At 40.4% G+C, this 23825-nt stretch overlaps 1 protein-coding gene across 1 annotated transcript in view; it reads right to left on the bottom strand.

Moving 5' to 3' along the window:
• PGM5 (phosphoglucomutase 5) overlaps positions 1 to 16606 on the bottom strand; it is a 69080-nt gene extending 52474 nt beyond the window's left edge. The window contains exons 1-5 of the mRNA XM_054652197.2: positions 16206 to 16606; positions 9559 to 9721; positions 6811 to 6957; positions 2653 to 2778; positions 398 to 588 (exon numbers count right to left, since the gene is read on the bottom strand). Of these exons, the coding sequence (XP_054508172.1) occupies positions 398 to 588; positions 2653 to 2778; positions 6811 to 6957; positions 9559 to 9721; positions 16206 to 16466 (888 nt within the window). The 5' untranslated portion in view covers positions 16467 to 16606. The remainder of the gene's footprint in view (positions 1 to 397; positions 589 to 2652; positions 2779 to 6810; positions 6958 to 9558; positions 9722 to 16205) is intronic.
• Positions 16607 to 23825: the final 7219 nt, after the last annotated feature.

The following is a 23825-nucleotide window of genomic DNA, read 5'->3' as shown; positions in this document are numbered from 1 at the left end:
CTTTGTTTAGCTAAAAAGCCCTTACTTCATGATGCTATCCAAAAAGGACTTAATGTTGTTACTCTTCACTGTGACAAGTCTGTATCATCTACATGCTGTGTGCTCCTAACCAAGGAAAAAAGCGGTACACCAGCACAAGACAAAACCTGCCTGATACTTAAATAATTCTCATCCCACCTTCAAATTCTGCTTGATTTTCAGTCATCTGCAGAGAAAAATTACAACATATGTGTCTGATTTATGGGTTGCAAATGTTACCATCTGTACCTGAAAGTAATACCACTTTCAGCTTCAATGGGTTACTGAAAACCAGATAAATTATACTTACACGTCCCATATCTGACCCCAGACACAATAACAACTACGGTAGAACCTCAGGACAGATCTAAATACTTACTCCATCAGCATCAAAAGCTGCTCCAAATCCATACTCGCCACCTTTCATAGCCTCCAGCAAGGCAGTTGCGTATGTTAAATTTGGATCAGGAGGCTGTCCACCAAAATCCTCCAGAGGAATACAGTTGATGGCAGAATTTGCAGGAGCTCCCAATTCATCACACAAGATTCTTCTCACATAGGGTCCCATAACTGTGAAAACAGAAATCTGCCATGCAATCACAAAAGCATATGCTTGACATTCAAATTTTTCACAGCACTGTGGACATTGCATACAAAACATAATTTCAGCAATTCTATGCATCTGTCCTTGCAACAACCCCCAAACTATTATTTCAAAGTGGAATATGTGATTGTCCTCAAAATAAATAACTAATCATTACAAAAATAATCAATTCAACATGAAAATCAAAATGGTGAAAGACACAGAGGTTTTTTTAGAGATTATTAAGTAAAGAAATTATCATACACATAAAGGAGGTTTTCTCACTAAAATAAATAATTAAAAAAACACTATTCTATGTGTTTAAATAACACATAATAGCAAGGAAAGTTAACAATAGTAGGTGAATACCTATGGGAAATACACCTACCTTAAGATTACAATTCATGTGAAAATTGCAATAGATATGTCCACTAAAGAATTTTACTACATTTTAGTTGTTACCATGCAGAGAATAAATTAAAATTTTCTCAAAACTAACTCCAAAGTACTTCTTTGTTTTGTTAAAGATATGACCAACTAAAACCCCATGCTGTTACATACCATAATTACAACCTGCATTTGGTGACTGAAAGGTCACTGCCTGTGCACTCTGCCTCCCTGATGCAGGTGTGAACAGGCCACTCAAAAGTAAAAAATGCATGAGTGACTGCTCTCTCTTTCTCCTACCTTACTCCTAAATCTTGCTAACTGGAGCAGCAGAGACCTGAGGTAAAACTGTGTGAGTGAAAACTCTTTTCATGAAAATGTAGAGATGTTAATTCCATAAAATATACCGTGATTCAGATTGGTATCTAAAGTGAACTCCTATCAAATTACTCTTTTCTCTGCCAATGTTAAACTACCAGCATGTACAGCCATAAAAATACATTCCATTTGTATACACTTAATCTACGTGTACTTTAAATTATAGATACCCATCTCTCCACCAAAACGCAAGGTCATAAAGCCAATTCTCTACCACCTTGCAAATAAAGTAAACAAGCTGTGTCCTTTAAAATCTTTGTGATGCATCAGTTTTTCTAATCCTAAACAGACTATGCATCTTTTTGACAACTTGTAAAAATTCTGAACATGACAGCTCCAAGGTATTTTGGTAACATTCTCTCCAGTGTAGTACGCGACAAGGGGCAGTGCCTTCCTCACTGCTCCCTCTGCACTGCTAAAGGGCACCATCTGCCTTTCTGACACAGTCTGGCAAAACTGGGTGATCAGAGCTATCATGCTGTACTAGATAAAATGCTTTACAGAAGTTTTCTAAGTCTGTCCAACTCCTTTTATGAGTCTGGTTTTGTAATCCCATTAAAGAATGAAACCTGGTTTGCTTGACGTAATCTGTTTTCCATAAGATAATGCTGAACAGTCTTACTCACGCTCCTATCCTTCAACTCATTATCTGCAGCAATCCTTATTTATATATTCATAATGTAGCCTAAAACAGATCTTATCCTGGTTTGTGTTTCCCCAAGTGACACAGCTTATATTTTTTTAATATCAGTACACCATTGATCCCCTTGCTGTCTTCTATGACACTTTCAACTTGTCCACAGTACTCTGAAATTTGCTCACTTTTAACATTAGTGAGACAGAGGTCTGAGCTAACTCTTTAATTTATTTGTTCAGACTTTACTAGTTTTATACCATTTATAATTTCCTCTTAGTAGAGACAGCCTTGTAACCTCCTCAGTCACTGGACACTGCAATACACTTCATAACCCTGTCATGGCAAGATTACCTCACCCTGCTTGCTTCCAATGCAGAAAAAAACTTTTATTGGACACATATGTCCTTACTTATTTATCAAGTAAGATAAATCTCTTTGCCTGTTAAGAAATATAACCTGTTACTAAGACTGCCTTTGTTGTTAGTATAAGGTTCAAATCCTTCCTTATTACCCTTAGCTTCTATTACATAAAAGTCCAGCATTTATATGCTGTATGTTATTGGGAAACCACTGCAGTGTGCAACTTTTATTGGGAAGTTATTTCAGAGTACCTACTGAAATTCTGTCCCAATAGCACTTAATTCCATACCTCCATTCATGGCATCAATCCTTATTTTAATCTGGTTGGGTCCAGTCAGCAAATTTCTGATGGCATTGAAGTCAAAAATACTTCGAAGGAGATTGAGGTAGATTTCCACAGAATCCACAATTTCCACTAGAAAAATCACACCAAAAAAGTGACTACAGATCATCCAAGTGAAGTTATTTCTCCCAGCTCTCTTCCACCCAACAGAACTAAAGTCAGGGCACACAATCCCACATCACACAGCTTTGCTTTGAAAAGAGGAAGAGCCTAAGGCTCCCTCTGCCTTCAGTGTGGCTATTATCAAGCTTTAAGCCTTGAAAAGATCAACAGTTTTGCCTGCCAAAAGACTGCAGAGATAATGTAAATTGACAGCTCCTATTTCACTGAAGACATTAATGAGTGTACCTTACATCAAAGTAAACTCTTAACAGATTGTTTATTAAACCACTGAAACACTTTGCAAGCTAAGCAGGTTTATTTTCAGAGGAAAAGGATGTTCATGGCAAGTTAACACCACTCAACTTCTACCTGACAGCAGTATCTATCTGCATAATTCCTTCAAGAGAGACATACAATCTATTTTCTAAATTCTGGCACCAGGAATACCTGTGTTCAGTTTGTTGTAGATGGATAACAAACTATACTTTTGCATTGTAGATCTCATTGATTTAGGCAAGCAAAGGCTCACCGGTATTCTTGCTAAGTTCTTGATAACTTGAAATTTAAATTCGTAAAAGGAGAGCACTACAGTTTTTCTAGTTCTTTTGGATGTAAAACATTAAACAAAAATGAATTAATGACAATAAGTCTGTCATAACAAAAGCAGTAACCAAACAACAGTCAAAAGCCATGCTTCTCAGTCATCTTGGAGTTAATTACTTTTCCTGATTAAATTTAAAAGCATATGTTATACAAATGTCTTTTCATCTGGTTAAATTAGTATCTTGAAATATCTTACTTATAAGTTAAATTATTATTAGAATCTCATCCAATTTTGCACAGAAACACTGACCTCACACTAATGCTCTTCTTTAGAGTAACATGAAAATGAGAGACATGAAAATGAGAGACATTTTTTGAGCCTGAGAAAAACACTTATAATAGATTGTGACAATATGCTTGAAGAAACAAAAAAATGGTTCTCAAGGCTGAAAAAAACCTACTTGAAAAAGAGTCAATTATATGCTATGTGCTGAAAGTTTTTAACACTTACTAGGACTATACTATTTGTCTTCTATGCCCTGCTCCTTACAGCATTTTAGCAGGCCCTAAGCTTTACACATATGAACAAACGTGGCAACTCTGGTGGAGCTGCTCACACACGTGAATATAAAGCACATGAAGGATTAAAGTCTAAAAATTATTTCAACCCCAGCCAAACCCAACCTCAGTTGTTCCAGCACCTCTTGATTCATAGAGGGTTGGATTCTTGTAGCCTTGATTCACAGAAGTTAGTTCATACAACTGAAGAAAAAGTTTCAAATACATAAGAGACTATCTTAAATTAATTTTTCTATTATTTTCATTCTATCTGCACCTTCAATCTGCATTGAAATCTGTGTAAACTGTATTTATTCATGCACTTATAAGCCAATTGCATTGCTTCAGTAGAGTTCCCTGATAGCTCTACTGTCTCAGGTTGATGTATTCTTAGAAGATGTGATTGGAAAATGATTTTTTTTTCTTAGAAAAACATACAGAAAACCTGCAAATATTTGTATACACTTTTATACACATTTGGGGGAGAGGACTGTCTCTTTTTGTTTGCCTAAAAAAGCCAAACATGTTCTTTACAATAAAATAAAATACCCCAGGGAAATCCAAATTTAAAGACTTTTTTAAAATGAAAAATTTTATTTCTCAAAATGTAAATGTCTCAAAATTGGAAGTTTGGGTGAAAAACAAAATGGCTTTAATTCTAGGGCATCAGGAATGCAGAAAGTTCTTGAGGCTGCATAGAGTTTTACAGTATTTGAAATATATGAAATATACACTAATTTTGAAATACATATCAGGACCCCTTAATTTGTTTTTGACTCCTTCAAGAAAACAGCTGTGTTAGATAATTTTAAATCAATTGTAAGCATAAAAGTATTCACTATACCTAAAATTAAACAAGTGCTTAAGCAATCCCTTTACATTTGGAGTCACTGGATGTACAAATCCCATAACTTTTCAGAAAGTGTGAACAAAAATGAATAAACTGAGAGTCTCACTTACACTTTTATCAATTAGACTTCAATAAGCAAACCATTCCTAGACCAAAAAGGTTTGTGTTTGGTGTTTAACTACTAGCAAGCATAAATTTAGCAAAGATATTTGGTTGAAAGATGAGGCCTGATTCACTTAAAAGTCTGTAACTCAGAATCCTGAAATGCAAATCAAACATAATGGTTACCTATAAATGCACACAGCATTGGAGACAAGCAAAAGGAGTTGGAATCCATGGTGCATTTAGAAAAGTATGACCTAACTGCAATCACAGAAACATGGGACATGAGTTACATGACTGGAGCACTGCAGCTGAGGGCTGCGAGCCTTTCAGAAGAGACAGGCTGGGTCTTTTCAGACAGACAGGAGGGGTGGGGGTGTTGTGCCCAATGTTAAAGAAGGGTCAGATTGTCAAGAGCTGCCTCTGATAAACAGCCATAAACAGACTGAGACCCTTTGGGTGAAAATCAAGAAGCAGATCAACATAGGGCTCTGTGGTTGGCCACCTGACTTGAGGAGTCTATTGATGAGACCTTTTGCTTTATTTAAAAAATCCCTAACTCTACCCCCACTGGCAACCTCAAACTTCACTGCAATCTCTCCTCCAGGTTTCCTGGGACTGTGGCTAACTGTTAGAATACTTCCAGCAGCTGCTTTGATCTTTCAGATGATATATGATAGACCAGCATGATCTATCTAGCCTTCTTAAAGGTTTTTAACACTGGACCACATGGCATCACATCCAATATCTCTGAATTGGAGAGACGTCTGATGACATCTGATCTGATGGATGGACTATTCAACGGAAAAGCAGTTTGCTGGATGGACACAGCCAGATTGTTGTGGTCAATGACTCTATGTCCAGGTGGAGACCAGTGAGGAGTGGGTTCCCTCAAGGCTCTTGGTCTTGGGACCAGTCAGTACCCTTCAATATCTTCAGCAATGACATCAGCAGTGACATTGAGTGATCCTTCAGCAGGTTTGAAGATGACAAAGCTGAGCGGTGCAGCTGACACAACAGAAGAAGGAAGGGAACAAGCTTGAGAAGTGGATTTGTGAGAATCTCCTGAGGTTGCACAAGTCCAAGCATGAAGCGCTGCACCTGGATCAGGGCAGTTCCGGACACAGGTACAGACTGGGAGAAGAACCCACTGAGAGCAGCCCTGCAGAGAAGGACCTGACGGTTCTTTGGAATGAAAAGCTGGGCATGACCCACAGCCCAGAAAGCCAGTTGTGTCCTGGGCTGCATCCAGAGCAGGGTGGGCAGCCCGGCCAGGGAGGGGATTCTGCCCCTCTGCCCTGCCCTGCTGAGACCCCACCTGCAGGGCTGCATCAGCTCTGGGGTTCTGAGTACCAGAAAGACATGGACCTGTTGGAGCAAGCCCAAGGGAGTGCCACAAAGATGATGAGAGGGATGGAGAACCACTCCTAAGAGGATGGGCTGAGAGATCTGGAATTGTTCAGCATGGAGAGGTTCTGAAGAGACCTTACAGCTGCCTTCCAGTACCAAAAAGGCAGCTGAGAATTTTGAAAGAGGTGAACCGTGTTATGAAAAGGGGTTTTAAACTGAAGGAGAAGGGATTTAGATTAAACTTTAGGAAAAAATTCTTTACTGTGAGGGTGGTGATGTACTTGAAGAGGGTGCCCAAAGAAGCTGATGGATGCCCCATACCTGGAAGTGTTCAAGGCAAGGTTGGATGGGACTCTGAGCAACCTGGTCTAATGAAAGGTCTCCCTGCCCATGACAGCACAGTTGGAACAAGATGATTCTGAAGGTACTTTCCACCACAAACCATTTCATGATTCTATACTGTCTCACATTTTGATAACTTTTAGTAAGGCATCTTGAAGAACTGAAGTTCTGCTAATATAATTACCCATTATACTTCTGCAGTAATACTAATATTTAGACTCAATGGATTTAGCATGAGTAAAAGCACACACTGATACCTCGGAAAGGTTTGAATTTGTTCTCCAGATCAAATTCTTGTCTTCCTAGGCGTGATAAGTCCACTCTGAGATCAGGACAAATTGCATATTCCTCCAAGGTTTTGCTGATTTGATAGATTTTTTCTGAAACTATATCTGGAGCAGGTCCTATAACAGAAAATAATGTGATGGGTCATTTCTTTTAAATGAAGATTTCCTATTTTAAAAATGAGTGCTATAGCAAACATTTTTTCTGAATATATTTGAGTTACTATGGAATAAATAAAAACAAAGTACTGTGGTAAATAAGGTCTGTTCTTTCCCTACAACACAGGTTTAAAACATTTTTCAAAAAAATAAAACATGGAAATACACTGCATTACTCACAACATTTTGATTGACAGAGTATTTAAATTATCCAGGGACAGGAAAGATGAGGTAACCACAGTCATATTTGTTTGGGCTTATTGGTCAAGGACTACCTTTTTTCACTCTGCAAGGAATCTCAACATAGCTATCAAAGGAAAGCCTGCTCTTCAGCAGCACGTTTTGGTGTTTCATAGGACTTTCTGCACACCTGTGAAGATCAGATAGCTTGGTGTTCCACATTATTTCATTAGGAAAAAAATACCATTTTTAGAAATCTTACCTGTTTAACAGTGGTGCTGTATTGCAGTTTTCCTCCACTACCTGAATGAAACTTATCTTTGTTGGAATGCAAAATACCTTAACTGCTTAACAATTAGCAATTACGACCTGGATTGGTTATGTCATTCAGAAACAGAAAACACATCTTTTGAGTTACTTTGATTGCTACAGCCTGAAAGATGGCTTTATTTTCAAAGATTTACTGTCAACTAAATTAAAGTTGCCAGTTTGATGTGAAAATTACTAGATGAACTATGCCCTACGCAGTGAAAAGGTTGAGTCCGAGCTGCAACTGAGTGTGAATTGCAGCAAGTCCCTTTCTGGCTTATCTGACCCTGCACACCTTATATTAAAACTATACTTCTACTCTAAAAATTATTTGTTTTATTCCCTCTGTTTTGTTCTCTCTCCTCATCCAAAATGTCTTTGAAGGCTTTTTCAGTACTAACTTTCCATTTGTCTTGCAATGCTGCTATATGCAGTGAATTGCCACGTAAATTAGTGTCTTCCATCTCAGATGCAGTGCACCAGATGGTCCAAATCACTATAATAAAAACCAGCCACTAAATTCTTCATTTAGCTTACAAAATGATTTCTTACTTGTCTACATTCATTTAGCTTCCAAAATGAAATCTTACTTATCTAATCCAAACCCATTCAAAGACTGAGGATGTCATTAGCTACAGATCTTCCTTGATAGATGGATGTATTGTCTACTGATATTTCCAGCTAAGGAGATCCCACAGGTCACTCTACATTCTCTTCTACAGCTACAGAGACAAGCCACTTCTGCTTGACCTGGATCTGCAAAATAGACTGAGCAAGAATATAGAGTAACAATAACCTTCCCTAGGAGCTTGTTGCTGTGCTTAAACACTGTCTTCAAGTTCAAACACCTTGCCTAATACTTAACCCACATTTTCTCAGCTGGAACTTAAACCAACTACTTTTCATTATGGCCTTGCTGATTAACATAAATAATTAAACCTTGTGACCTGTGTTTGAGGAGTGTTTCATACATAAAGCTTAAGAGTCTTTTTGAATTCTCTTTAAAAAGGCAAAGCACACTAGAAAGACCACACCTCCAACTGTTACCCATTTATCAAGCAGATATTAGATGCATGTGGTGTTTTAAAGTTCATAGAGTGCTAATTCATCTAATGGCTCAGCTCTGGTATATGTGTGCTGTGACCCTGGCTTTCTTAGTGGCTGACCTGACATAGTCCCTGTAATCCCTCTGGGATTCAAGCCTATTCTGTTTATAAAATCACACTCATTTAACCCTGCACATTCTTCAATTACACAAGAAAGAAGGGAGAAAGCCCCCCATCTCAAGTTCTCCCACCTTCAAAATAGGGAAAGAAACATTATATAAGCACTTTCAGTTAATTTTTTTTCAGATGGAAAGCACTCTACATGTGTGAGGTATACAAGGTGTCAGCAACCTCACATAATGTTATATAAGTGTACACAAATCTATAATGTAAACCATACAGAACCTATAACATACATAGGTAAGTTAGAACCTGTAACAACATAATGTGTTAGCTGTCAATTTCGGAAAACAAGACTTTAGCTATATACAAAAATTCCCTTATTCAATGGTGGAATTGCAGTGGTAAAAGGGTACAACTCCCTGCCTGGATAAGTTACTTCCTGGGTAAACATAAGAAGTTTCTCGTTTGCTTTCTTCTACACAAGATAATGAGTTACACTGCTTACAGTATTTCTGAAATTACACACTTTAAGGTAAATGCCAAGACAAGCAATACAGAAATATGAGGAAAACAGAGCTCCCTCATAGGCACCTTTATAAAAGGATCAAAATTGTTACAGTAATCTGGATGCCTACATAAATGACTGCAAAAACCAGATGGCAAGTTATTTATAGAAATCTTACAGCTACCCCAAGGGCTTCAATGAACATTTAATGCTTATTTTTCAGACCCATGTACACAAATACACTTATATTATTTAAAGAAAAAGAGATGCCTACATCCTCCACAGTTTTAAGAGAGTAAATAAAAAACACATAATTACAGACAGCTAGTCATCCTCACAAGCCATTTCCAGGATGCCAAGATGCAACGTTGTAGTGTCTTTTTTTTAAAAAAACCATACCTCCATTGGCAACTTCAAACTTGACTCCAAATTCTCCTCCAGGTCCCCCAGGACTGTGGCTAGCTGTTAGGATAATTCCACCAGCAGCTTTGATCTTTCGGATGATACATGAAACAGCAGGTGTGGATAAGATCCCATTCTGTCCAATAACCAATCTGCCAATCTACATGGGAAAAACAAGCCAAAGTAGTCTGAGCAGTACTAAATTTTTGAAAATTAGTATACAAACACGCACACAATAGGAATATATATACAGGATAGAAATGGTAAAGTCTTGGTACAGAACATAATCTTTTGCAGAGAAATATCCATGAGTTGGTTGCATGCTAACCTGGAGCACTGACAAAAAATACTGTAACCTGGCACATTTAACCCCACTGGCCTGCATGCGACAGTACAGCAAGAGCACAGCAATGACAAGGATTTGCAAAGCTCCCAATCACAACACTAGGCTATCATCCTGCTACCAAAACTTGCCAGGTAAGCCCACAAGTCAGCAAATCCTCTCAGATATTAGTAGAGTTTAGGGCTGACCCCATGGATGCATTTGCAGGGCTGGGGCTTTAACAGAAAAAGAAGAGAAAGCAAATTGCCTTTCACAGAGCAGCCTTCCAGTGTAATCACAAGTACCACTCCACATTAGGACCTGCAGTCTCTTGTAGTTACACTTCTATTGCATGACAGCCTTGGATGTCCTGCACCACAGAAAGCATTGCTCCTCCTTCAGCTATCAATGACTCCTTGGCTATTCCAAATGAATAGTTTCCCAGGGCACAGCTGAGCAGGGGAAGTTCCCACCATTCTTAAAATAAAAAAAAAAGCCCTTTCAGGTGGTGTTATTAAACACTGACTCAATGTGCTTGGTATTATATGCAGTTCCACTGCAAGGTTCCAATTTCAAAACCATGCCTTCATCCCCTATGCAGATACTACAGTTTCAGTTTAACATAAATAATCTAGGAGCCAACAAGAAATGTATTTACAAAGAAATACAAGAGGAGTTCCAATTTCTGGGGAACGCAAAAGGAAGACGCAAACAAGCAAGGGGAGAAGGGGAGGTAAAGTGTTACAGAGGAGAATTGAGGCAGCTGCGCAAGGAGCTTAAAATGATATTGTTGAAGTCTGGACTTTCTTAATAACATCAATATTTTTAAAAAATCAAATAAACCCCTATCATCACCACCACCACTACTGAGCAGTAGTTTGGGAAGGGGCAAGGCTGTTAGGGTAGGCAGAGGGAAAGGCAGAACACCAAATCCCTCCGACTCCCCATCTGAAAGCAGACTAGGAATTGAACTTCAGACTTCATTCTCTAATTTGAAGGAGATTTGATAGCTCCACAGTCTGTTCAGCAAAGCAACAGCACAGGAGGTGTCACTACCTGCCTCCTGGCCATATGGAGCTGTTCCTTTGTATACAGATGATGTTCTTCTGGGCACTCACAAGAGGACCTTAATGGTTACTTAAAAGTGTGGGTTCAAATAATTTCAGAAGAGCAAAGGATTAGGAGATTATTATTTAAGACGGTTTTGTAAACTATTTTAATTTCAAAAATTAGGACTACAGAGAAATTATCAACTTCTACCATAAATTACTTTTTTGATAATTCTCACCAATCACAAACTATGTCTAACCGTTTCTCTTTCAGTAAGAACCACAGGATCTGCTTTTCAATTTTAAAAAATGTGCAGAAAATGCACTCTTCTGAGATTTCTACCTCAAGCTCTGATGAAAGAATAATTGTTTGTCTACCTGCTTCTCTTTTCAGAGTTTTGGCAGATAATTCTGAGGCCTATGGAATGTTGCTAGAAAACAGGAGAGCTAATAGGAAACAAACAAAATATTACCATGAAAAGAAAAATTTTATTTTAAAAACCTTGAAATTGTTTGTTTTGAATATTGTTCCTCCCTTTTTTTAAACTGTGAAGCATGTAGAAAGCTAGAGCAATGACTCAATCTTCCAAATACAGCTGTCAGAAATGGCTGCCAGCTCTTAAAACAGTATTGTGTATGAGTAAACAAAAGGAATATGACAGCAATGACGTTTTACAAAACGCTTGAAAACAACACTCTGAATCTATCTGGAGGCACTCAAGTATAAACATATTTACACTTGCATGCAGGCTTGTCACAAGCATGGTTTTGGTATTTCTAAATCTAAAGTAGTGAGTTTTAAGTTTATGTCCTCATGCACATCACTGTATTTTTAAAAGTTAGTCCAATCCTTAAATTATTCAGAATGCACAAATTACCTAGGACTATCTCTTTGCTATATTTCATTTCTTCCCATTCAGCAGATGTCACATAAACCAGTTTTCCCATTTTTCTGGATGCCAAATATTAATATAAAGATGAGTAATTTGATTTTGCTTTAAGCACTTGTCATGAGGCTACTATTTCTATACTACTTTGAAATATTATTTATTATGCTAATTTCTGTACTATAGAAATATTGCAATATTTAGCATTCTAAACTAAGGATCCGACAAATCACATTACATAAATGATACAACAGTATTTTATCTGCAGGGACTACTATAAAGTTTCACCTTTTATTAAGGCCATCAGTGCTTCTACAAAACTCCCTCAGGACAGTGCAGACTTTAGAGGTGTAAATGTGCTATCCATCTTCCTTTCCTGTTTTAATTTTGGTGGCAGGAATGCACAAGGTCATCTTCTCAGAATCTCTTCATTTTGAATCAAATGCTAAACTAGCATTAAATTATTTCTTTAATTAATTTAATTAATACTTGTTTTTACAGACTTCTCACAATCTGAGCTAAAACGGTTACCAAACTGTACCCACATACTGGGTCACAATTAAAGTTCCAGTAATATCCTTCTGAAAATCTTGGACAATTTCATAGCATGGAAAGATTATCTCTGGAATTCAAAAACTTGCATGGCTACAAGATCACAGGCATGTAATATCTCTTCTATTACTGTGTCCCTATGCCACATTCTATTTTGTTCCTGTACTTTAGTAACAACAGCAGAAACAAAGATCCTCAGCAAACAGTTACAGCTGAAAGAATAAAGTACCCTAACAAGTACTTTACAAGAACATTTTTATGCAATATTACCACTTGCAGCTGTGCCTTTTCAGACAATTCAGCTGATTACTATGGACTCGTTTAATGTTTTTTTTTAATTATTTTTCCCAGTAATCTCTCACATGCCTCAGCCAATTTTACTTGAAAGAATGTGAAGCAAGTACATTACATCCTTCGGGCTCTGCCTTCCTGTATTTTACTAGTATCTTTACGATACTATAGTAAAATTCAGGAATATGAACACCACGCTCAGTGTAGAAGCAAATAAATATCACACAGACCCAGGGAGGCAGGGAAGATTTGCATGAAAGGCCATGGAAAATAAAACCAACATGGTATTACATAGGAAACAACCAGAAAATTCAACTCTGCCATCTCACACTTCTGCAGCATTACTAGCAATACTCTGCAGTCTCTCTAGCACGTTGTCATGACTTTCCACATTCAAGAGTAACGGCACTGCCTTCTGATCCACCACTGAGACTCACAAATAACAGCTTCTTGTTTAAACGTATCCTAAACCTTCCATTAAAAATTAGACACCCATCCAGCTGGTGGGTCTAATAGAGTATTTCCATCTAATACATAGATGAATTGTATTGCACTACTACTGGCACAACGCAGGTGAAAAGGGAAATAGACCCTCAAATGATCTGCTACCACCTCTACTTTGTCAAACTGATTGTTGCAACCCAGAATGGTACAGGACCTCTGTCTGCCCTTCCTCACAGTCCCCCACCTTCCCATGACATGCATCCCTTACCCAGCAGTGTTTGTTACCATCCCAGCTGTGTGCCCACTGAGGGTAACCCTGGCCGGTCACCCTTGGCTCTGAACAGGAGCTGCTGGCAGCTGCAGAGCAAGGGCCAGCCTGTAGCTGCTGCCACCACAGGAAGGCTGTGCAGGCTGCAGCAGTGGTGCATGTACCTGCAGCCTGGAGCTGGGGGGCATGAGCCAGCAGCACCAAGGATGAGTAGAAGGCCGGCCAAGCATTGGCAGCTGACTGAGCAGGGGACCTCATCTCATTCCTTGTACTGGAGCCCATGCCAACCGTGCTAGGCTGTTAGCACAGGGGGAATGTGGGATGAGTCACCCACAAGTTAGAACAAGAGGAACCTAGCAACTCTAAAGGGCAATCCATTTACAGATGATAATAGAAAATCACATTTATTTTTGTACTCAGCCAGCACAACTAGCCATGGCTCTTGGTACGGGTCTTCCAGCAAGGAGATTAAAGTTCAGTTTATCAGCACTGCTGGCACTCAGAGCAGCTGAACATTTTCAATGCACCTTTCAAGCCTTCCCCATGTTTCATCTGATCCAGCCTACATCAATTCACTTCTTTCCCTGTGATACCAGCTACATGCTTTCTCATGATATTAACCTCATCCAGAGGGACAGATCTTTGCTCACGAGTCTCCTCCTCTCCCCCTATTTATATAGCACAGCACTAAACAATGCTATCAAGGAGATTTAGATATTTCCCAGAATGTCTATCTTAACAGCCAAAAAATAAAACATATAACTAGTACTAATGAAGTAAATGTGAAACTTACGCATTTACATTGTGCTTGAGAGAAACAGAGGTGAAGATGACCAGGGTGAAGATGTTAAAGAGGGAACAGAGCATTAGGACATGGAAATAGGAAGCCTTTTCAATAGCTCCCTACCAGCTAGGCTGATCAATTTCTGAGGACTGTGTCATTAGCAAGAGAATCACATGTGAATTCAGGTATTTGTGAGAACTGTGAGCAGAAACATTAGGAGTTTGGCTTCAGAAAGCACTAGGAAGAAACTGTGCTACTAAGAAACTTGCAGTAACTAAGAAAGGGGAAAGAGCATTATTACAGCAAGGTGTCAGAATCATCTCAAACTGGAAATCTCCTGAGGTCAGAAAGATATTCCAGCAAGATGGGGAATGTGACAGAAGCAGTAGGAAGGAGGCAGGCTGACAGGAAAAATTAAGTCAGTATAACTTGGGCGAGAAGCCTCTGCTCCTCTAAATCCTAAATTTCTTCAGCACCTCAGTTCTTGTGGCCACTCTGCACTGAAACCCATCCCGGTAGCTCCTACCAGCATATGAGGACCTCAGCCTCTGCAGGGCATCTCTTGCTTTAGCTGTTGCTGCACCTTACCCCACCTGGCCAACAGGTACAGTACCATCAACGAGACTGTCTCCACTGGGCCACAAGGGCAATGGGGCTCGGGAGCAGCACTCCTCCATGTGCTTCCCACCTTCCTTGCAACTCCCCACACACCAGTCCACTCCTCTGCCCTGCACTCACTCCCTGCACGCTCCCTTCCCGGACACTGCAGGTGGAACCACTGTGCTAGTCTCGCCACTGTCCCCACTTCCACCAGTGCCCCCACAGAGCCCTCCCACACCCTGGGCCACTTAAACCCTGGCCTCTAACAAGTCCCTATATGAACAGTGATTTTGCACTAGGCAGACAGTATGTAACATAGTCTCTGAAATCTTAAGGCATCACTGAACATCTGCTTGATATTATCACCATGTTGAGAACATACTTTTGAAGTAAATTTAAAATACTCATTATTCATACAAGGCTGGTTGGTCTTGTATGTGACAGCAAATCAGCAGGGAAAATTCAAACACATATGGAGATTAATTTCAAAATTGAAAGATCTTTTGAAAGGAATGCCTTTAAAGTACTGAGCTTTTGAATAAAAAAAATCCCTATTTAAAAAAACCCTACAGAATTATATCACTCCTTCTGCCAAACCTAGAGGATCAGTCTAGGCATCATAACAAGAGATAGCAGTTTCAACTCTGCTTTGAAGTAGGAACTTCAAGCCTGGATTATGTAGTGTTTCCAGCTTTCTGTATATACACATCCACACATGAATGCATATATACAGAAATATCTCGTCTCCACATGCACAGAGGAGATAAGTTCTCTCTTCTTCTAGCAGAAGACAAAAGTTCTCTTCCTGGGTTCTTTCCTACATTCAAAACTGCACCAAAAAAATTTGTATCCCATCTGACCAGAGGTTTCTGCCACTGGTGTCCCCCTGTATTTTATAATTTGTTAGCAAGTGACCAAGAGGAAAGAACTGTTCTTTTCCTAAGGTTGCGGGTAAAATGCTGAATTCCTCTTCCTTCAACAGTACCATTTTCCTCTAAAATATCCTGAGCAGCAGGTGCTTGTTTGATACCTTTGTTCCCCGCGAACTTAGTTTTAACTCTGCTACATTTTCTCCTGCAGAGTGACCCTATGTTTCAGTTCCCATGCCTTCCTCCTTCTAAAATAAGGGGTGAAACAGCACGGCACGGCTGGCAGTCTCCAGAGGTTGCCACCACGCCGATGGAGCCACCGCCTGTCCAAGGCCCGGCGGCAGAGCCCGGGGACGCCGGCACGGGCAGGTGCGGGGCTGGCCGTGGCACTGTTTAAGACATAATTTCCTACACAGCCGCAGGCGGGCTCCTCCAGGCTTTATCTGTGCCTCGAGCGCTCTCCGGGATGACACTGGCGGGCTCTCCCGCGTTCCCGCGGGCAGGGCGCGGGTGCCGCTGCCAGGGACGGGGAGCAGGGGCACCCGCGGGGCGGCGGGAAGGGCGAGGGGACAGCTTACCCCGTTGGCCGCGGCCATCTGAACGACGATCTCGATGGCGGTCTTGCTGAAGTACCTGCCGTCGCTGCCCACCACCATGGTGCAGCCCTGCCGGTCGCGGAGGTCCACGGAGGAGAGGAGGCTCTGCACGAAGTTGGGCAGGTAGTTGCGCTGGCTCTCGAAGAGCGCCGTGGGCCGCCGCAGGCCCCCTCCGCCCGTGGGGCGCTGGTCCTCGTAGGGCGCCGTCTGCACGGTGAGCACGGGGATGGGGGTCCGCTCCATGGCGGCTGCCGCCCGCCCGCGGCTCCGCTGGCCAGCGGCGGCCCCGGCGCACGCTGCCGAGCCGGCGGTGCGAGCCCAGAGGCGTTCCCCGGGCGGGGCCGCGCTCGCTCGGCCCCCGGCGGCCCCCGGCCGGCGCCCGGCGAGGCGAGGGAGCCGGGGCGGGCTCGGGGGGCGCGCCGCCCCTTGCCCGCCCGCCCCGCCGGGGGCCCCGCCGGCGCCGCGCCGCCCGGCAAGGCGCCCGGGGCTCGCCGGCTCGCTGCCATCAGCATGCGGCGGCCCCGGCCAAAAATAACCCTGGAAAGCGAAGCCGAGAGCCGCGGGCTCCTGCCAGGGATGTAACTGGAGGCAGCGAGGAGCGGGCGAGCCAGCGCTGCACACTTGCTCGGGGGGATCACGGTCTGTCAGCGCCGGGGCCCCCGCCGGGACCGGGCACCCTGGGCTCGAAGGCAGCACCTCCGGCGGGGCAGCGCCCACACGGAGCGCAGCATCCCGGCGGGGGCCAGGCCGCGCAGTGGTACTGCCCCAGGACAGGGAACAGCACAGCGGGCAACTAGAGAACGAACAAAGAGAATCGACTTTTTTCTTTTCTTTCTCTATTGCTCAAAAGCAAGGTTTTTGTATACTAAGTAAACTTAAAGAGGGGCTTGCTTACTAACTGTTCTAGTTTTTCTCTCCAGGCTCACTGTAAAGCCAACCATGAAGGTGCCTTTCCCTATGCTAAACCAAGGCATTTCATACAGATGTATGCTTAGTTCATTGGCATGGGTTCATTCTGCTTAAATGAAATGCAGAGGTGGTGGCATTAGCAACTGCAAAGATGCCTGACATTTCCCAGTATAAAGGCTGTGTTTATAGATGCCTGTGACTGTCAAACATCAGCTGAAATTTTCCATCCAAATGCTCTTTTCACACTGGGCCCACACAGCATTGTTTTTTGCCAGGACAACTCTCTTGGTAGGAGAGTTGGGAAAAATAGTCATGTAACCTCAGTGTTATTCTTGTGCTTAGGAAATCCCTGCAGACCTGCATCTGAACGACGGGTTCAGAACGACGGGTAGTTTTTTAAGGCATTTTTCTCATTTCTGTGAAGGAGTCTGCTCATACACCGCTCAGAAGCCGGGTGGAGTGTTATGGTTCAGCAAAGACACGTGTTTGCTGCAATGACAGGAGATGGCCAGGCAAACATGGGTTAAAATGTTTTTGTCTTCTACAGAGGCTGAGAGTTCATTCAGCAGTTCATTAAGAGTCAGTGAGAGTCACCTGCTGAATAGTAACCAGAGGAACTCAGTCATGGTTTTGAGCCCTATTTCTGCCGGCTTTTTGGTGGTTCATATCAGATAGAGTGTGACTGTTTAAGACATAATTTCCTACACATACATTTCTTTGGCAGGGAGGGCTGCCATCACAGTTAAAACATTCTACATGCTATGGTAGGCAATGCCCAACAGTTTAGTTTAAACAAAGGAATCCATTTAAGCAGATACAAGAATTCTAGCTCTGTTGGCAGAATACCTTTGTAGTGGGCCATATACTGTAGCAGAGGGCCAGAGCACATACAGGATGACAGTAATCTCATTTCTTTCATCAGACCTAGCCTGTAGTCATGATTGCGGCTTCCTATACTGATTCAGAATGCATCTTAAAGAGCAAAAGGGAAAAATCTGCCCTGTGGAAACGCCAGTTCTCATATCCCTAATATAAACAAAGCAAATTTAAATGACGCAGCTGTATCTTAAATAATTTTGGGCACTGCCAGCAATGAAATCATGACATTGCACTAGTATGCCTTAGTGAAAGCTGAAATAAAATCAGATAACTGGTATCTACCAGAGCAAATGCTCTACAAGGAAACAGAAACAAAGATGGAAAGCATTAGAACAGATAAGATCCCAATAAAGGAAAACGCATGACCAAAGTAAGAAGAAATGTGATAGTCTTGGAAATAAAGAATTGACTGCATTTTTCATATGGATAGAGGGAATGTGTTGAGCATTTGGAAAAAAATATATCAATTTGAATCAATTTTAAACCTCTGCAAACACTGACATTCTCAGAATGTATATTTTAAGATAGGCAATCAATGACAATTTTCCAGAATTGCTTTTCTCCACCTATGTAATTTATGTACAGTAATGAAAAAGTGTATTTTAGAGTCTTTTCAAGCATTGCCTTGACAAAGGCATTACCAGAAATGTAATAGGTTGTACTGAGCACTGTAAAATTTTTAGTTCAAACTCAAGCTCTGCTTTAGGTAAGTCCATCCAGAAGTTTATGTAACCTCTCTTTCATTATGATTCTTGTAATACTTTGTAAAACTATGTTGTAAAGTCATGCTATTTCAGGGAGACCTCAGGTTTTGCTTTAAAAAATAAAATGCCAGCCTTCACAGGAGAAGTGCAAAGGATGAGGAAGTTAATGCAGAGAGCCTGAACATTTTAGTACAAAAGCTGAAGAAAAGGAACAATTTTTTGCCTTTTTTTAGTTCAGTTCTTCAGTTTTCCAGCACCCAGATTAGCATTATGTGGATACATTTATCCATGGGTAAATGCTTCAATTTCTGTTTTATTTTTTTAATACAGTCCTGTTCTCAGCAGATGTCATTGAGAAATGGAAATCCCTGTAAATGGCCAATGCTGCAGAGCATTAACTGATTACTGCTGTGTATCTTCAAAAAATGAATAATTATCAATTTGGGGTGATATTAAAAGTCTGGAATGTCTCCTTGGGAAACAGCTAAATTTATTCTTAGTATTACCAAACTGTGTTGCGAGTTTTTTAAAGGTTGTTAAAATAAAAACCAGCTTAATGGAGTGACATGAGTGAAAGTTAAATTTGTTCAGTTTCCAACTAAAACAATTAGCTTTCTGAATGCCAATTTTAGAAACTTGGTTTGACATATGCAATCTAGTTCAGGAACATTTTCACCCTGTAATTGGTTTCTTACTTGATTCTTAAAGCTTTTTAACTCCTGAGCCTTAAAATGTTTACCATAATTCATTTGTCTTGTGACAACATGGCAGTGTTAATTACTTTAAGAGCTGTATTGTTGTGTTTGCCCATCTTTTTTTTTTACCAGCATTGTACTAGTACCTTTATCATTTTAGGCCCAGTTTTTTCATGCACTGAGCTGGGAATTGGGTTGCCTGTGTGGACTTGAAGGAAAGAAGTCTGTCCCATAACAACAGAAGCCCTTTATAGCCACACAATTACTTCTAATTCAGTTGACCTGGTGGCCTGAAGTGTCCCCTCTGCAAGATGGCAGAAAATACTAATGGATTTTCTTGAAGGTAGATTGTAGAAGCCCAGCCCAGTTCTGATTTGATGCCAACGTACAGGAAATTGCCATGGACATGACACTTCTTTCTGTCAAGGAAAAATATTTTGTATCAACTTGGAAATGTTGCAGGGGAATTGAACTGGTGCCATAAGAAAGCAAGTTTTGCCTTTAAGTTCACAATTCATCACTAGTATAATACCTGAGTTTTAGATGGAAACACATTTTTACAGTTGTTTCATGCAATATGTGTTCCAGATAGAAATGTGGATACTCAAAATTAATTCAGCCATTCCCCGTGGTGGCATGTTTTGAAGTTGAAATTCTCATCCTCACTGAGCTGGATACTCCAGTTCTTCTTCTAGTGCAGTTACCGTATGAGGAATAGCATGCACTTACTGTAAGTTTTTAACTTGAAACAAAAAAGTTCTGAAAATACAATGTTAGTTTATTTAAACCACTCAAAAATTGGAATTCAATTAATATACTGTTTTATTTTTATAAATAAAATTATATATTTTTATTTGCATTATTATGTAATAAGAACAAAACTACTTTTAGACCCCAGTGTTTCCAAGTGGGGCATTTTCTACTTCTTTTTTTAAACTTGCAATGATTTTGTTTCAAAATGTAAATTACTTAGAAGTTTAAAAAAATTAAAAGATAAATTAAAATTGAAAAATTGGTGGATATTTTGACTGACTTTATCTGTCTTGTCTTTCAGTTCACAAATTAAAGCTTTTCCAGGGAGCATTTCTATTATGTTAGAAAAGGCAGAGAAAATGTACTTTATATTCTTATAGGAAAATTAGTTCCCTTGTTGCAGAGTTTTATTGAGAAGTAGTATCTATGAACTCATGGATATCCATTGAGTTCTTTTCCGGAAATTTTACTTAATCCCCTGAAAGGCTATACTTCACTACAGCTGCAAGTTTGTAATTACTATGAAACAGGGTGATTGTTTTAAGGAACATTTTCACACAAACTTACATGCAAATTGATTTACAAAGCCCAAATGGGAAAAATTCCCTGAAAACATATTTCTCATAACTGATAACTGATGTACTGCTATGCCAGCAACTTATGATTGTTGTGTAAGTCGGGTCTGACTTATAAAGTTGCCTGTTACTATCCATCTAATCAGGAGAAACAGGAAGGAAAAAAAGGATTGAGAGAAGGAACCAGAACAATCATCAGTCATTAACCTAACAGAGGAAGCAATCCTTATAAAAGGAACATCCTCCAAAAAGTCCAAAGGATGCAGAAAGTTTATTCAAATAGTTTTGCTTACTCTCAAGTGAGTGATACTCTCTCTCAAACTGAAAATAGGTTAGGTAATCTTACTTTATGTAAAATTAAGTGTGCAGTCACCACAGTCTTGCTAGACTGTGTGACAGAGACAGATATATTCTGTTTAACAAGCTGTTTGTACTGCCAAGTAAGACAACCGTGTTGTCAAGGCCTGATTTAGCAGGAACTTATTTCACAGACACTGTGGAAGTCTTACGCTTCCATTTATGGTTATTTACCAATTATGTCACCAGTTAAGAGTGGAAAATTTATCCATATGATTGTCATTCCAGCACATGATATGCAAAAAATAAAACAGAACTTCCAAACTGTTCCTACTGCTGCAGACCTGCTGATTGCCAGTCTGATTTTCAGAGGTGCAACAAATAGCTACTGCCACTGCATCCAATGAGAGTGACATACGACAAGACCCTCCAGGCTGTAATCCTCAGATGACACAATGTTCTACAATGTTCTACATCTTACAGACACTGCCAACCAAATGGCCTCTTCCACATCATCACCCACTTAAGCACTGTGGGTTCCCAGCAAAAAACTACTTCAGGGTCTGAAGTCCCCTCCTTACAAGTAAGCATGTACTCTGTGTATCTCCATCCTTCTCAGGAGTGGAATTACTGAGTAAAATGAAAACCTCAGCTCTGACACAATGGTTTGATGCTGGGAGCTGGGCAGTGATAACACAGAAATGGGACATGCTCAAATTTATCCTGCCTATCTATCTCCCAGCCCAGGGACACTAGGTAGTAAAGGTTGCAGAAATAGTGCTGGTTTTCTTGCTGTACTAATAGATTAGTACATGAAAGAGAAACAAAAGTGATAGCAGAGATCTATTTTTCACCCATTTTAAAAGCCCATGATTTTTAAAATTAGTCAAAACACATGAAAAGTTTAAAAACACAGGGAAAGAAATGTTCCCACAACACCTCTTCACCAAGATAATCCAAAAGAAGATACACAGTCAGCATAATGATTGATACAGGGATTCTTTGCCTTTTATATGTTTGCCTTCTACAACAATAAAGCAAGGGAATAAAGCAAAATACCATCACTCTGCTCTGAGTCATAGCATCTCTGACAAGAACTCAAAGCTTAAACTACTCAGGAACACAAACACAGAAACACAAACAAACAAACCAAAAAAAGGAAGAATAAAGGGGCATAGAAAAACAGCTCCTTCAAATGGAGGAAGATTTTATTAGCAACTTTATTTCTGAGTTTTTGAGAAAGACACAATATGTTTAAGTCTCAGTTCAACAAACAAATTCACTGGCCTTTTAGAAAGCACTTTGACACCTAAGGATTAAAAAGGCCTGTTTTAAGGAGGAGCCCCAGACAGAATTCCAGTGATTCTTTAATAAGTGCCAATATCATGATATAGATCACTTTGCGTAGTTGCTTAACCGTTTGCTTTGGGGTTTTTTTGCACCCACTGAAAAATAAATACTTAACTTCACCATGCCATCTGTATCTTACTCTGCCATTTAAGGGAATACTATTGGACAAAGCACTTGAGATTTTTTTCTCCTTTTAAGAATTCTTCTCTTCCTCATGTCAAGGGTCAAGTAATTTTCCAGCATACATAGTCTAAATTCTGCCTGACAAATTGATTCTGCCAGGGAACTTGTTTTATCTTCTGTCAATGACTGATGAAAGGAAGAAAATTTCTCACAGCAACAACCTGTCTGCTAAACAACCATTCCATATTCAAGTCACTCTGATTGTTTCTTCTGGAAGATCAGACAGACATGAGAACAGTTCTTTAAAATTAGAAAAAATAGTCTGGAAGAAACCTTTCACTAAGGTCCAGGGAAAAATTACAGAAAATAAGTCAAGGGTGTAATTTCAGGATACCTCAAGAGATTTGGATCCAAATCCTGACAAGCAGCTGAGGACCCTGGGTGACTGCAGGTGCCACCGTGAGGTGTGGAAAGTGGTGGAGCAGCGCCTCCTTCTGTGGGCATATCTGTTCTCTCAGCCTCTGCAGAGCTCTGTCCGCAGCCAAAGTCTGATTTATTTTTCTGTTTTGTAACCTACCAAACCTTTTGACGCATCTCTGAAGAGTTTGCTCTCAGTTCTCACGACCTGCAAGCCAGGAAGGGTGTTTAGTTAGGGATATCCATTAGTACGTATGTAATTTGGAAAATTGTTGTCAGACAAACTAGCTTTCTGTTTTCATGTATCTTCCATTCTTGGTTTTGCCTGACCTTTCATCTGGTTCTGCAGCCTACTACTGCAAAAATGAATCTGTCATTGAACTCGTTTGAACAAGTCAGTCGTACTTAGACCACAGTGCTTTTAGAGGAGTAACATGCTTAGTTACTCTAGAATTACCAGTTCTTTTTCCCCAGGATGCTCCTCTTGCACAGAAGGGAAGGGCTGTTTCTACCTACCTATTTAACTGAGGGTGCTGGTTTGACTTGCTCTTGTTGATCTTTGTCTGTCAGGTTTTACTTTGGATCAGATTATGTCAAACATGCCAATTCCCATCCAGTCACTTTCATGGCTATATAGTTAATAAGCAACACTGTCCATCCTGTAGCATCAGGAATACCTGAGGGTTCAGGGCAGGTAAAAAGAAAATCCCCACCAAACTAAAAAATTTCATGAACACAGCACTTTGCACTCTGATCACCTCTTTTTTGAAGAACATGATTAAAGTAATCCCTCCTTCTAAGACAGTGGGGCAGGAAAGCTAAAACTTACCTTCTCAGGCACTTTTGATATCATAATTCAGTCCTGCAACTGTGTCAGCAAAGTGCTCCATCAAAACCATG

Source organism: Agelaius phoeniceus, chromosome Z, assembly GCF_051311805.1.
Source record: "Agelaius phoeniceus isolate bAgePho1 chromosome Z, bAgePho1.hap1, whole genome shotgun sequence".
Taxonomy (NCBI): domain Eukaryota; kingdom Metazoa; phylum Chordata; class Aves; order Passeriformes; family Icteridae; genus Agelaius; species Agelaius phoeniceus.
This window is presented reverse-complemented; position numbering and strand designations above follow the sequence as displayed.